Here is a 16558-nt window from a genome sequence, read left to right as displayed (position 1 = left end):
CGAAGATAGGTGAGAGGAGAATGGTTTTGCTGGTGGGAGTTTGAATGTTCCAGGCAATATTTCACATGTGCACTTAGTTGTACGTTTTGACAGCACTTCATTTTGAGTTTATTTTTTTAATTTGAGCCCTTCATCGATTGTTGGCCTATCCCAGGCTGTCTTTTTAAATTGTTTTTAAAAAGAGAAGAAAAATATTCTAACAGACTGCATGGTATGGTTTCATGGCTTACAGAGTAGATATTTTTTAAAGACCTTATTTTGACCGTTTTGATCATAACGCAGTTTAACCTTGGAATTTGGAAGAATGATATGCCCCTTATAATCTTTTTAAACTATCAATATGGTTGATTGCTTGATTGACACTGGTGGTACCATGTAGCCTACCTCCTCAAGGAGGATGCGGCAGCAGTTTTTGTAGTCACTGACTACACTGAGGAGAAATGTGACCCCCTTTGACCTGCTTCAAGAAGTAGGAAAGGAGGGTTCTGTGGAGGAACTTAACTTTGCATCTAATTTGGCATTTCAGCAGGCAAAATATAATGCATTGCTAGATTGCGTGTCCCTTCAGTTTGCCCCACGCCACTGGGTTAACCCTTGTATGTGTCCATGGCTCAGACTCAAAGGACAAACTGTCAAGAATAGACAGGCATGGTGTCGAACCAGATAGAAGAGAGTATTCAGGATGAGATCCCTAACGTGCAAGCTCACTTACTGCACCCAAAATGAGTCATTCTCGAGGTGCTGATGCCCTAGCAAGGGTCAACAAACTGAGCTTCCACTTGGATTATCAGGCTTCAATACTGTTACCAAGGCCACCCTGTTCCACAGGCTAGTGGGAAACGGTACTGCACATTTTTATTTTAGCAGTGGATACTAGTAAATCGCAATTGGAGCCAGGGAGAAGGCAGAATTATCCCATGTCTGATGCCCCCCTTCACAGTTTAGCCTTAATGTGCACTATCCTTGGCAGGTTTTTGGAGCTATACTAAGTAAGTTACACCGCTCCCATTTGAGCCTGTTCACAGTTCCATGTAAGCTGTCTCAGTTCTCTCTCGCATCGGCACATGTGAAAATGAATGTAATCATTGATCACTTATTTTTGACTTAGTTTCTTCTTAATGACATTACTTTTCTGAATATACTTCCTTGGCTACCAAGTATAGTAGCCAGTATTGTTAATGAACATTATCAAGATGCTAGTAACATTTCTTCAATCCCCCAAAAACGGATGGCTTATGCAAGGAAAAATTGCCATTGTAAACCCTACACTCTTTGCATTATTCGCTTTTCCACTATTCATTTCCCCTCTGAAATTTTGTAGGTTAGGTCCAGACCCATTATTTTGGCCCGTCTCCCTTTAGGCTATCAGATAAAGTGGGTACTAAGGTTTCTTTTATTAATCAAAACTTAATAAACTCAGAGTATGAACATGCCAATGTAACAAGTGTTTACATTGAGAACTAATTCCTTATTCTTTTATGTAAATGTCAGTCTATGCGAGAAGTAAGTGCATGCATTTGTTTGAGCTTTAAAGTTATTCGTCTTTTACATGGATTCTTGGTGGAGTTACTACACTTACGACATCTGTTCCTTTTGATAGCTCTGAATCCGGTGAGTTGCTGATTATTCCGTGGAATGAGCAAAGTCACAGGGACCAGGATTGGTGTGAAAATCCAGAATGCAGGTGAGTCTTTAATCAGTACAGTGACATAAAAAATGATTGTGGTTTGAATGCAAATAATTAGTTGTTCTGATAAAATATTATTATGAAAGGGTAATTCTATGAAGAAAACTAAAAGCGTAGCCACACATCAACTAAAATATTTAGCTTAGAAATAACAAAAAGCACAGAAAGGTCTGAAATGATGCCTAGCCCCACATGCACCCTAGCGTCACACCTTTGTTATCCTGACTTGTCATCACACCTGATATTTACTTTTATTTGCTTGTGGGAAATGGACAGTTCTGCAGAGCAACTGATGACCCTATGCTCAGGGACTACAAAAACAAGCACCATTTCACTTAGCCTGGCATGAGTCTTACTGGCCAACAGAGGCCTGTCCAACACCAATTGTTATGCTTTTGCTGCGTCTACATGCTTAACGTCCTGTCAACATGGACATCCTGCTTGTAGTGTCTGTCCCATCATTTCATAGATCTGCATCATGTGGCCGTCTATGGCCTCCAGTTTTGCCATGTATTTGGGAGCAATCTAGAAATTGCAGAGCCCACACCTAGGAAGTCTGCATTCTAGATGCATTCCTGTTCCCTCCCTTTCATTGCAGAGAAAAAGTCAGTTGAGCTTTCCTGTTTATGGTGATTTTCTTTTTTTAATAAACAGCTTTATTGATTTTATTGCTACAACAACATAATAACAACATGTCACATCTACACCACTGATACATACCAATTTATAATTCCTGGCTGGGCTTCAACAGAACATACCTGTAATACATTATGTTGTCCAAGGACACATTTGACTGTTATTACCGTGGTTAAAAGACTTCTCATTATGAGACATCACAAACTCCCTTTCCATTTCCCCCACACTTTGTTATATTTAGCTGGGCATCCTCACGTCTCATATACTAGCTTTTCCTGCTGAGCATACCGCTCCACTCCCCGCCTTCACTGAGCAAGCTTTGCCGCTGCCTCTGAGTTCCAGTTGGTAGCTGTATCACGCTTGGCCACCAGACCTGGTATCCCCAGGAAGGTACGGTCCGCTCTGCTGTTCCCCACTCCCTCGAGGACACCCAAAAAGATTGGCAAAGGGGCCATCTCTACCGCCAGTACTCTGGAGAGTTCAGCAGTCACTGCTCGCCAGTAAGCTGCTATGCGTGGACAAGCCCACACCATGTGGTAAAAGTTTGCATTGGGTCCTGAGCAACGAGGACAATCAGCATGAGGTCAGAGACCCGCTCTTTGCATTTTGGGTAAGATATGGAGTGTATAGGTAATATGCTTGTACCAATCGGAGGCGGGTAGTTATGGTCAGGCTCTTTGGGTCCATTAAGGCGTACTGCTAGTCCTCTTTTTCCATCTGACCCAGCCAGCCCTCCCATCGCTCTCTGAGACCTGTGAGCGACTTTGCCGCGTTGGTGATCAAGGTACGTTATATATCTGGGACAACCCACCCTTGCTCAAGTCACCCATTAGGACCTTCGCCTCTGCCGGACTAACTTCAGGGAGGACCGTACAGGCCTGGATGTGGGCACCTAGTGCATGTCGGAGATGCAAGAATTTATGAAACTGGGTCTTGGAGAGTGAGTACTGCTGTTGGAGTTCCTGGAAGGACAGCATATGGGAACCCACCCAGACGTCCCCTAGAAGTGAAATGCCTATGTTATCCCATTTATGGAACCCCTCCGAGGCGGAGACTTCACTTAGCCACCTTCCCCGCCACAGCAGAGACTTGCCCACCACCCTGTTTCCAGTTGCGCTGCCCTCCACCCTGTACGTACCATTCTTGTTACTTCAGGAATCTATCATGGTAGGGGGGGGCACCATAAAACAACTCAAGTCGCTTGGGGAAGCTCATTGTCAAGAGTTCAAGCTGGTACCCTGGGTCTGACCATCCGCCTCCCAGCCAATCATTAAGTACCAGCAGTAGTGTAGCTAGATACTAGAGATATAAGTTGGACATTCCAAGCCCCTCTTCGTGTATGTCACGCTGACAGGTGTGGAGTGCGAGTCGTGGGCGAGAGTTATGCCACAGAAATTGCTGTGCCACTGCGTCCATTTCTTTAAACTGTCGCTTGGGGAGCGAATAGGGAAAGTTCTGAAGTAGATTAAAGGAAACAGGGTAGGATCATCATCGTATACAGCGCTGTTCTTCCTAGGACATTAAGGGGTAGGGTCTGCCATCTCTTGAGGTCATCCCTAATCTTCTGGGTGAGCGGTGTGATGTTAAGTGACCATGCTAACTCAGGCAAAAGGGCCACAGTGATACCCAGGTATCGGAAGCTGTTACGTTGAATAGAGATGTTGCCCTGCCAATCATAGCAGCTCCTTACAGGATGTAAAGGGACCAGTACGGACTTGCTGGGGTTAAGCGCCAGACCAGAGGCCTCAGAGAATAGTTTCAGTGGTTGCAGACACCGGGGTCCATTACTGACTGGGTTGGTCAGATAAAGGAGTACATAGTTGGCGTACAAGGTGATGCAGTCCTCACATCCGGTGGGCCAAGCCCATCCGCTGATTAGCATGCCTTCCCTTAAGATTTTCGCCAGCAGTTCAATCACTAGGACGAAAAGAAGCTGGGATAATGGGCATCCCTGGCGGGTCCCTCGGCAGATGGAAAGGGGGCCAAAACTACCCCATTCACCTGCACACGGGCAGTCGGGTGGAATAAAGGGGCCGCACCAGCCTTCGATATCTAGGGCCAATCCCTGATTGTATGAGCACCTGGGAGAGATACGACCAGTCAACCATTTCAACTGCTTTTTCAAAGTCTATGAGGAGCAGCACCAGGTGTGGGGGCAAAGAACGACAGTGGGCCAACGCTGTATGAAGCTGCCGAAGGCAGTGGCAGGTGCTTCTGGCTGACATGCATACACATTGATCTGGGTGGATTAGGAATGGTAGCACCCTCTTCAATCTAGTAGCTAGTATTGTGGAATTTTTATTTTAGTGAATTTTTATTTCGCCACTCACACACTCATCAGGGTGGTCTGGCCATCGGAGTGAAATGGGGCGGTAGGCTGAGCAGGATGTTGAGGGTGGATAGGACTTTGGAAGCACTACAATAGTGGCCTGGTTGAGGTCTGAGGGGAAGTTTTCTGTCTGCTCGGCTTCCTCATACAGGCTGAACAAGTGTCGGGCTAAAAGGTCACCGCACTTACTATAGAGCTCTGCCGGAAACCCATCCGGGCCAGGGGTCTTACCCAGGGCCAGGGCTGAGATATCCTCTCTAATTTCCTCCAGCGCTGTGGGTTCATCAAGGTCCTTTTTCCCTGCAGTCGACTTGCTGGGGAGGGACACATCGCGCAACAGTGGGGCCTCCCGTTCCGATTGGGGTCGCAAATGCTCTGTATAAAGCCCTACATAGTAAGAGACAAAGCCCTGAGCGATAGACTGGGGCGTTTTGCAAGAGCTGCCCGAGTCATCAATGATTTCAGGGACAATTCTACCAGAAAGGTGTTGGGACGCTAGCCAGTGCAGTAGCTTACCATTTTTGTCACCCCACCCATATACTCGAGCTGTCGAGGCACGCCACATGTGCTTTGCAGATTCGAGGGTAAGATAACGGACTTCCTCCCTAATTAGTCCCAGTTGCCTGGTAGTGGATGCATGATTGGTGGGGTACAGTTGTGTTTCCAGATGTAGCGCCAGGGTCTCAAGGCTTGTTACTTGCTGGTTCTTCACGCTCTCTTGCACCCGTAGAAGATGTCTGGCATGCCCTCGGAGGGTGGCCTTGCAGGCAGCCCGTATTGTGTCCGATGGTTGCACGGAACCAATATTGTGCGTGAAGTAGTGGGTGAGTTCCTCTCTCTGGGCTTGGACATAGGCGTTGTCATGGAGGTACTAAGCGTTCAGCCGCCACAGGAGGCGTTGGGCCCTGCCAGGGTCGTCTATCTGCACAAGAAGTGGTGCATGATTTGAAATCCTGTACGGGAGTATCTCTGCGCATGTGACCCGAAGGACATCTGGAGCTGGCATGAAAAGGAGGTCTATTCCCACGTGTGTGTGATGCGCAGTCAAATAGTGTGTGTACTGCCGCATTCTGGGGTGCCAAACCCACTACATGTCATAAAGACCCATCCCATCCACCCAGCGGTGTAGTTGCTTGGCTCGGGTGTCCCGACTCACTGATGGTGTACCAGTGGCATCAGCCTCTGGGTTCATGACGGCATTAAAGTCACCCCCTAGGGGTGTGGGAGGGTTGCGCTACAACCTCCTGGAGGGTCTCCAGGAATCGTTTTAGTGCACCACGGGGGACGTACACACTCAGAAGATTAACCAACTGCCCGCTTAATGTACCAGAAAGGGCAATATATTGGCTTTGCGGGTCTAGCTTAGTTGCAATGATCACTATGGGTAATGAACGGTGTAATAGAATCTCCGTTTCCCTAGAGTCTCTAGAGAAGCCCGCGTGGTATACCCTGTCGTAGCCACCTCGCGAGAGCATAGGGCAACGAGTGCCCAGTAAGTGTGTTTCCTGGAGCAACACTATAGAAGGGGCAAAGCGACAAACTGTGCCAAAAATCGCAGAGCGCTTAATCTTGTCTAGGAGTCCTTTGACATTCCAGGAAAGGACCTTTTTAAGGAGCCTCAAAGTGTGCGGGGAAACAGTGTTTGAACGCATTTAGGACTTTGTGCGTGTCAATTTTCTACAAGGGGGAGGTCTGTGGGTAAGAAGCCCCTCCAGGAGGTTATGTGTATGATGTAGATCTGGGGGTATGATGTGACCACCTGAAAGAACAGTATTAATACACATGAAACACAACCGAAACATGACTTTAAAACATATTCCCACAAACCACTCTAACTGCCCCCCACCCCATACTTGCATTCCCGAAGCATCTGTCGCCCCAAAACACAACTGAAACCCCCAAACCAAAGTGTCTGTAGTAGGTGTGGAGTGGTGGACCCCTCCATATGTCGGAGTTCTGCAATGAGGCCCCTATCCTGCTTCTTGTACTGCCATGAGATCTCCCTCTCAATTCCTCAAGGCTCACAGGGAGCAATGTTTGTTTTGTACTCCATACTAGAGATGGAGTTTGGCTAAGGCGGTGATCTACTTGGGACACCAAGTCTTGTCCCTTCTCCGATCGAGCGGTCGTGGCTGGCTCCGAATGAGCCAAGGGTCTCACGGGGTCAGTCTAGGATATCCTGGTCTCCTCACTTTGTTTCCTACGGGGGGGCCCGTGTGTGCCCTCACTTACTCCTCAGACCCAGCGAGCCATCACGTCTGAATGTCGGATAATCCCTCGGACGAGGGGGAGGTCCTCTTCTGGCAACTTGGGGCTCTTCAGTGAGCCAGTCCAGGCAGTTTCTGGTGTGTGGGAAAAAAAAAGGATTTCCAGTTGAAGAGGACCTTGAGGCGTGGAGGGAACAGCAGCATATATGGCAGTCGTATCGCTCTGAGTTTCTGCTTGACCACTTCATACGAACAACGCTTGTTGTGCACCTTCCGTGTGTAATCCAGAAATATCTGTATTTTGTGGTTCTCCCACCGGTTTGGGTGCCAGTGATCTGTGGGCACACTCAACCGCAAACCATAGGGACAAGTTTTCTGCCGGTAGCCAAGTTCGGAGCCTCATCTCCAAGAACTCGGCAGTCTGATTCTTCTCCACGTCTTCAGGAAATCCTACAAAGCGCAAATTATTGCACCAGGAGCGGTTTGATGCATCGTCAGCTCTTTGGTGGAGTTTGCCTGTGTGTGTCAGCAGCTGGGCCACCTTGGATTTAAGGTCAACTATTTCATCTTCAGTTGTTGAGACGTGGTTTTCTGCCTCCTCAATACTGTCTACTGCTGTCCGGAGGTCTTGCCGAAGTAGACCCACATCTTCGCATACTTTGCCGATTTCGGACTCAACAGCTTTACTGAATCGCCTGGAGGATGGTGTCCAGCCCTTCCACCGCTGGGGCCCCAGGTGTCGAGGCACTATTCCCCGGGGGGTTCGATTGGGTGGCATACTGTTCAATGCACTACTGTGATGCCGGTGGCTGATTGTCATTTCCCATGATGGGACCGGAGGTGGGGCCCAGGGACACAGAAGCCTTCTTATGCCTGTTAATTTGATGCAGGATACACCAATTATTGTCTGGGGGGTGCGAGCGGAGCGTTGGTGCTGTCCATTTATCTGCCTGACACGTAGGTTGTACCCTAGTCTAAGAGGTCTTCCAGGGACAATAAATGAAAATGGGGGTGGAGGAAACCCAGATGGCCCTCCAGGTGGGGTCCCTCACCATCTCCCTCCTCTCTCTTGTTGACTACTTTACTGGGGGTCGGCCTAGGCCCCAGCACTCCCCCATGGTCACGTGTTTACTGCTGGTCGTGTGTCAGGATCTGTCTGCATGTTAGCTGGACCCTCATGGGCATCCCTGGCCTATGGCAATGGGGCTGGGCATGACCTGCAGTCTCACCGCAGGCCGCACCTTCACCTCACTCTTCGCACACACACTCTCATCAGGGTGCTCTGGCCAGTTTATTCTTCTTGGGCGTTTTTCTCTTGTGTCATCACCTCGGCGCACATCCCTGGGTCCCCGCTGTGCCCTGCATCCTCGCTCCAGCCCACACCACGTGCCCAGCCACCAGTCCGACTGCGCGGCACGTCAAGCCCAAAGGGGGGGGACTCGGTGGGCTCAGTTCCATCCAGTGCTTCTGTGGTGCCAAACTTGTGGCCAGCATAGGTGTCCTCCCGGCCCACACCTTTGGTCGGAGCGCACACTGTGGGCACTTGGGCCTGTTCAGCCTCCTTTCACAGTTGGGCTCTGCCTCTGGACATTGCCTCTCACTTCCGGTCCAGTCCTTTGCCAGGGTGGCTTCCCGCCCAGGCCTCCCTCCTCGGCCTCGGGGGTCCAGCTATGTCTGGGCCTCGGGACCCTCCAGTAGCCGCCCTTCCAAGTCAGGTGCCAGTCGCTGGGGTCCGCTGCAAACTGCTGCGAGATGGGCCTACCTCGCTGTTCTGCCTGGGCCCCAGTCGCGTCCCCGCTTACCGCGTGTCAGACGGAGCACACGGCCCAGGCCTCTGCTTCGCCGATTTCCTCCCTGCGGGAGTCCTCAGCCAGACGGCGCCTCTGCCTCACCTCCTCCACCAGGCCTGTTAATCACTTCGGCATCCTAGCATGCAGCCAGAGCCACACGTGTGAAGTGCTCCGCTTCTCACTTGGGCCCTACCTGGGCATCCCCATCCGGCTCGATCCCTCGGCCGAGCACTTCAGCGGTCCTCCGGGCCCTGTAGATAACTTTTTCGCCGTAACCCCTTTACTTCGTCACAGGAGGAGTTACGATCACAGCTGATGCAATTTTAATTGCCGCATATCGGGGCTTCTGCTGGCGGATGACAGAGTGGCCCGAAGCACTCCGAGTGCGACCGCCATCTTGACACCCGAAGCCACGCCCCCAAGTGGTTTGGTTTTTATTCTTTCATAGCACGCCTTTTGTCTGTCTCTGCCTTCCCGCAGCAAACAGTTTAGGATAGATATTATCTCCAGTGAGCCAACAGCCAACAAGTTGTATTGCTTTAGCATTCTGGAGATCCATGCAGCCCAGTTGCCTGCAATGTAAGAGTAGATGTCTGCTTCCTGAGGGCCTAAAGAAAATCTATCAAGACTGTAAGTGTAATGATCCTGCATCACACACTGACCTGATTGGTATCATCCATGGCTTTGTGTGAGCCTGTATCACTCTCTTGCCATCCCCATATTTACAAAAGATATTTTCTCATTGGAAGCCCTGATTCCAGAAGCGTTGAAGCCTTCTCACTGATTTAGACATATTACAGTTGAAAGACTTGAGCTGCACCCTTAACCTAAATCCCAGTTCCCTAGTTGCTGGTGGCTTCCTTTCCTTTCAGTCATGAGAAGCTAATGTTTTAGGAGTATAGATTAAGCTATTTAGCATTCACATATCTTCTTATGTATTGTGTTAGCGTTTAGGACCCTCACCAATACTTCAATACTTGTAAATCAACACCAGAATTCTCAAAGGCTTAATGTTAGCATTAAAGATGCACTTCGGCAGTAACAGTTCATGGGGAAATACCCAATTATCAGTGGCGCCTAGTGTCAATCCATATTAAAGCAGAATTGCTGGCTCTCCAGGAAGGAAAAGAGTACAAGCCTGGTATAACTACAAGCATGGTCTAACATGGCACTAGACAAAAATGAATATGTCTAGAAACAAGTACTTTGCTTTGGTGTCCTTTAAATGACCTTAGAGAGCACTACCATCCTCTCGAACTAACCAGAGGCGATTGTCCTATGTGTTCGTCATTAACACGTTTGTATTTCTGCTACTGGATTCTTATCAAGATGAGATATCTTTTTTTTTTCTTTAAATGCCATCTGTGACCGTCTGTTGAATGATATTATCTATCTGCTTTAATTGAGCTCATCTTCAGCTTTGTAAATAATTAAGCAACATCTGCAGAAGATCTGGGCTTTCCATGCTTCAGTAACATAATATTAATCACAAAAATATTACTATACAAAAATATGCTAAAAAAATATTGAGTATAAAGGTATCAACTTCAAATATTAAAGTAGAAGAATTATCAACTACACAAATATTGCCGATCAAAATATCATTGGTAAGTTTATAAATTAATTGTCTTTAAAATTAAGGTAACTTTTTAAAAATAATTACATTTTATAATAAATTGCATACATTTGGAAAAATACATAATATAACTATAAAAATGACAAATACATTTTACAATTAAATTATGCATTCAAATACATGTGCTAAATACATTTTTGAATCTAAAACATCTGCATTTAATAATATATAATAAAACATTGTAAACATGTACAATTAATAGAAGTTGTCTAAAAACACACTATATAATTAATAAACCATTAAAAATAAACTTAAAAAATAACTTACTAAAATAAGTGTCAAAAACTAAAACTCATGAAAATAACAAAAATATTAAAAGCAATACTAGTTTAAAAGGATAAAACGGCCCTTAAAAATATAATCTTTTTATTGACTACTGTCAACAATTAAAATTGTAACCAAAGTCCCATTAAAAACATTAACAAACATTGTACTACAATACTGTAAGTACAAATGTTGGGGAAAGTGCATACACAGGAGAGGTCATATTTTTGCTATTCTAACTCCAGTCTAATAAATCTTGGGGTTAGATTTACTATTCTAATTCCAGTCTAACAAACAATGGGGAAATTGCATACATTGAAGGGCAGGGTCAGATTTTCTGTTCTAACAGGGAACTGGGCTGGAGGATTGTGGGGGGAAGAGATACTGAAATAGTGAGACATGAGGGGGGCCCCCCCCATGTCAGGGATGGGGGGAGTTCGATTTTATAACTCTGGAGGAAGTTGAGAAGGCCATCAGTGCAATTGCCCCAAGGAAGCCTCCAGAGCTGCACCAGAAATTTTGGGACCGTATCTAGCCATTTTGTTCAATGCCATTATAGAGGGGATGCCTATTCCATATACATGGTTAGGAGCGGAGATTATTCCCATCTTAAAAAAAAAAACTCACCTCTGCTACCTAGTAATTACAGGCCTATTAGTCTGATTGATGTCCTGCAAAAAATCTTTTCCAGAGTGATCTTAGAGAGGTTACATGACTGGATGGAGGACCTGGATGTTCTTAGTCCATTTCAAGCAGGCTTTCGTAAGCGTACCTCGACCATTAATCATATCTTTAGGCTACAGCAATTGTATTGGAAGTATGTTGCTCTGTGGGGAGGTAGGCTGTATTTAATTTTTGTTGATTTACGCTCCACTTTTTATTTGATCCCTAGGGACAAGCTCTGGCGTGTTTTGGCAAACTTAGTGGCACCCCAATCTGTGCCTCATTTTACAAAGACTCAGTGAAGGGAACTTTGCGGAGGTTCACTGTGGCCAACTAGGAGAGCTCTCAGATTCTTTCCCCATTTCAAAAGGGGTTCGGCAGGGTTATTTGCTGGCACCCACGTTTTTCTCTTTGTACATTAACCGGTTAGTTGACTGCTTATCAGCCATACATAGTGAATCCCCAAAGTTAGCAAACGCTAAGGTACCAGCTCTTATGTTCGCCGATGACACCCTTTTACTTGTGAGAATTTAATAGCTACTCAATAGCGTCAACTCTTTTTCCAGGGAAAGGTGACTAGAAATGAATGGGAGTAAGACGAAATTTATGATTCTGAACCCTGCAAAGACTACACGCTCCAATCCCAATTTGAACGGGATTCCATTAGAGAGGGTGCAAATCTTTGAATATCTAGGGACAGTAAGCGTATGGACTGGCATTTCCACATGGAAAGGCCAAGATTGAGGATGAGCCACTTTGTAGGTGCTCTCACAAAGGTACACCGGGGGTCACTGTTCAAGCCAGTTAGCTCCGTAATTGAGATCAATAAAAGGCAAGCCGTAGGCGTGGCCATGTATGAGTCTGAGCTAGGGACATAAGCCTCTGACAGAGTTTATGAATATTGAGAATAGGTTTATGAGACAGCTGTTGAGCCTCCCAGCCAGTACCCATCTGTTGCCCCTTCGTTTGGATTTGGGTTTGAGACCTCTAGAAGAGGAGATTGGACTTAAGCCTGTACTGTTTTGACAGAGAATCTGGGCAACTCTGGAGCTAAATTCCTGTAGATCTGCCCTTGAGGAGGTTCTAGGGATTGTTGGGGCGAATGGATTACCTTGGCTGAGACTGGTCAAGCTCACTTTGGAACAGATGGGGAAGCGTCATTTGTGGGATAATCCAGGAGAGACCTGCCATTCCATCTCACGAGTTGAACTCATCAAATCCTACAGGGACTGTACATTTTCAAACTTGTTAAGGGTGCATTCCCAAGTCAACTTGACCTCACGATTCCTATGTTCTAAGGACTCTTATTGTTTGGAAAGATGCTTTGATGTAATTCAGCCGACTCTGGCGAGAAAGCTTTATCTCCAGTTAAGGCATGGCACCCTCCCAATTTGTTCCTTCACAAGTAAGTAGAGTCAGAAGGGACAATTGATGGTGGACAGTCTGTGCCCATCATGTGGACAGGGGAAAGAGACAGGGTTGCATGTTCTCCTCTTTTTTCCAGTTTATAAGAGGCATAAATCTGCTTGGATAATCCCAACCTATCACAATCTTGGATTTACTTGCTGTTCTGAGGCACTAGGAGGTTTAAGGACGAATACTGACCAGTTTATTGTCTTTGCTGTCTCTAGTTATCTGTTCAAGGTATGGTGCGTAAGGAAGAAGGCTGTAGGCTGATAGGAACCTGGATATGTTAGTCTCTGGCTTGTACAACATTTTGTTTTTTATCTAGTAAATTACTATGGTGCTTGTTGCATTCGCATATGGTATGCATAATATTTGGTTCTTTTTTAACATGGGGGTGGGTGCATGATGCATCCGGCTTTAGAATGAGCGTGAATATTGAGCACTTAGAAAATTGTTCCCAGGACATGTGCTAGTCTTGTTTTTTTAACGTGCTCAGATTAATTTTCCAGGTGTAGGCTGCCACCGCAGCATTTCATGGCCGCTCTTAATTGTAAACCTGGCTGTCTTGTCATCTTTTAACAGCAGCTTTTTTATGGGAAGGTTTTAGATACCCTTGTTCATTTTATTGTGCATGTTTTGTTATTGACTTGATCTATGTAAATGTTATTTATTGCCTTCTCTGCACTTTTATGGCATGGAGTGTCACAATAAAGTATTGCTGCTGCTGCTTCTAACTCCAGTCTTACAAACTTTAGAGAAATTCCATCATTGGATAGGGGGGAGACGGCAGGAGGCAGATTTACAATTCTAACTCCAGTCTAGCAAACACTGAGGAAAGAGCATGTGTTTGGGGGAATCACATTCATTACACCTTAAAAATAATTAAAAAATGTAAATAATATTATTACATTTAAACAAATAAAATAAAGTATTTTCAAATATAATATAAATTAATACAAATATAAAAATAATTAAAATTATATTCAAATTCAGAGCATAAAACACACAAATATTAAAACTGTTCTCTTTATCGTAAAATAATTATTTAAAAAATAAAGTAAATCTTTTCAGCTGAACATAATAAATTAATAAAATACAAAAAACACAAACCCACAGCATATCACATAATCCACTAAAATAGTATAACTGTATAAGATGATAATCAACTAAAATGAATAAAACATACAATTACTTACAATTTAATAATTAACAGAATTAATAATGAATAGATTATTATCAGTTATTCAATATTTATTTTAAAAACTGCCCACCCAATTGCCCTATATACTCCACAACCCAAACTTAAAATTTAATATATAGGTACAACAATAGATTCTAATTTTAACAAATAGCAATTAAAATCTATTAAATAATCACCAAATTAAACAATTGACATTCAGTATTAGTACAAAAACGGCTACCTACCCTGTCTCCCAGTAGGCCCACATCAAAAACTCAACATTTAATACACAAATGCTACACTGAATATACTATTAAACAAAAAACAAATAAAATATATTAAATAATCAGCAAATTAATAAACTAACATTAATTAATAAATAATTAGTAAGCTCTACCCTCCCAAGCCCCAATCAATATAATTTGGTAGAGCAGATGTATGGAAAAGTTCCAAGGATCTGTAAGATGAGAGCTGTGGAAGAGTTGTATAATGGATACCCATCTTCCACTGTATCTAGGCTGTTAGAGACGTTGCGCTCTGATGATGAATTACTTTTGGATGAGTATTTTTAATTTATGGTGGGTACTTCTAACACAAATTCCTCACCTTTAGAGTATCTCCAGGCGCCAAACTGGATCTGGAAACTTTTCAACAGTGGGTGGCGTTGTGTAGCTCCATGTCCTGAATTGATGAAAGGAGCTGCATATAAGCGCCATCCCGGTGTGCTTAAGCCGGATCATTTCTTTCTGTGCCTTCAAACTTGAATTGAGAGCATGGCTCGCCCTTTTTCTTCATCAGTTGACGGCTTTTTCTTCAAAACTTCTTAACCAGTATGGAAGAGAACAATGTCACCTCTAAAAACTACAGAATTTAGGCTATACAGGGACTGTTGTAAACAAATGTCTATAATACATTCACGTTACACCTAATCCTGTGGTGCTCAGGCCCAGCACACAAGTTCAAGTTGTGTGAAGAAAGTGCCCTGGCGAACCCTAAAGTGATTCAAGAACATTAAGAGAAGCTGAGATTGCTGAACTCCAGAAGAAACTATGCAAGCCCCCCTCGAAGTCGAGAACGTGGACTCATGCCTGCTCCTGGGGTTGTTCCTACAACAGGTGCTTACGTTGGATGATGTTTTTAGCTAAGTCCAAATCAAAGTTCAAGAGGAAACACAAAAAAGCCAAGCATGACTTGTCCCCATCTGCCGCTCACTATTCCCAGAGAAGTCCTGATCCACTGAGGAGCTAATTCCTCGATTGTTCCAGATGCGCTCTGAGTTTCCAGGACAGAAGTGCTTCAACCTGGGGTGTTCACCTCAGAGCCACTTCTTCTCTTCAAAGAATCCTTCCCTAATATCCTGCTCGGGCCAAGCCCTGCACAGGCACTCCTGGGCATAGGGCCATTGCCTGTCGCCATCGCCCCACTTCCGGAGGCCAGCCTTCTTCACCCAGCATTCCACCCCTGAAAGCATGCTGGTCTAGGCCTAGACATCAAAAATTACTCCTAGTGAGTTCCCTACCACATCAATGGATAGAGAATCGAAGACACTGTGCACCTTCAGAAAGAGGATTATTTCTTCCAGTAGTCTTGCACTGCATGCTTATTGGGCCGATAGTCCCATACTGAATGGAAGTTTGTTGTGCATGGTCTTAGAGGAGGCCTGAGCTATACTCTCTCAAGCATTGCTGGTGGTAGAGATGCAGCGAAGTTCACTGTCTGATGCATATTGGATACGACCAACTCTCTGGGCAGAGCCATTACTTCCATAGTGATGCTTCAGCATCATGCCTGGCTGAGAACTGTTTTTTTGGGGGATGTTTTGGCATACCTTATGGCCATGCCTATTCAATGACTCTCTCCTTTTGGCCAAGATGAATTCGGTGCTTTAGTGTTTTAAAGATAGTAGGACCATAACTTGGTCGTGGGCACACCATGGTCCTGCGACAGCCGCATTCCACCTTCCATGGCTATGGTAGGGGCTATCAGCCGTGTCCTTCTCCCCGCAGCTAGCAGGCATCTCAGTCCTTTTGTGGCCCCAGATGTGGTTCTCACGAGCCTCGTGAGGGCCAAGGCCAGAGGTCTACTAAATCTGCTGCTCCCCCCCACACCCTCTGCCCCGGCAGCCACAGCCTCAAAGCCTCTTTAATATGCCCTCACACCATCATGGGCAACTAGTTGGTGGCAGAATTCAGCATCACCTACCCCAACAGTGAGTTAAACATCAAACAAATGAGTACTTCAGATTGTCCAACAGGGTTACACCCTACCTTTCTAACAGACCCGACACCTTTACCACTGTCCCCTGATATGCAGATGGAGAACCACCTTTCGCTCCTGCAACAGGAAGTGCTGGCCATCCTCCAGAGAGAGATTACTTTAGTATCTATTTTACGGTAAGATATCTGCGACTAGAAGTCTCTATCAGATAAACAAGTTACTTACCTTTGGCAGTGCCTCATCTGGTAGTGACTCTATCTAGCTGCAGATTCTTTACCGATCCTCCCAGCTCAGTGACCTATGAAATTAATCTCTAAGAGATAAATTAGGACCACACTTTGGCACACTGGTCACATTACCTCAGTATGGCTCAGTGCTTCTGGTGCAGAAACTAGTCACAAAACTGAGGTCAGCTTGCTGGGGTGGTGTTCACATAGGCACTGTGCACATCACTTCCATTGTGGATGATGCCCATGACGCTATGCGGAGCTGAGCGATGCCACCTGCCTGAGCACAAGAATACTGCTTCAAAAACTTACTAG

At 45.4% G+C, this 16558-nt stretch overlaps 1 protein-coding gene across 2 annotated transcripts in view; it reads left to right on the top strand.

The window, feature by feature from the left end:
- NBAS (NBAS subunit of NRZ tethering complex) overlaps nucleotides 1–16558 on the top strand; it is a 1762396-nt gene that overhangs the window by 538229 nt on the left and 1207609 nt on the right. For both annotated transcript variants that reach the window (XM_069235962.1, XM_069235961.1), the window contains exon 22: nucleotides 1601–1684. In XM_069235962.1, coding sequence (XP_069092063.1) covers nucleotides 1601–1684 — 84 coding nt within the window. The remainder of the gene's footprint in view (nucleotides 1–1600; nucleotides 1685–16558) is intronic.

Source organism: Pleurodeles waltl, chromosome 5 (assembly GCF_031143425.1).
Source record: "Pleurodeles waltl isolate 20211129_DDA chromosome 5, aPleWal1.hap1.20221129, whole genome shotgun sequence".
NCBI classification, from domain to species: Eukaryota; Metazoa; Chordata; class Amphibia; order Caudata; family Salamandridae; genus Pleurodeles; species Pleurodeles waltl.
This window is presented reverse-complemented; position numbering and strand designations above follow the sequence as displayed.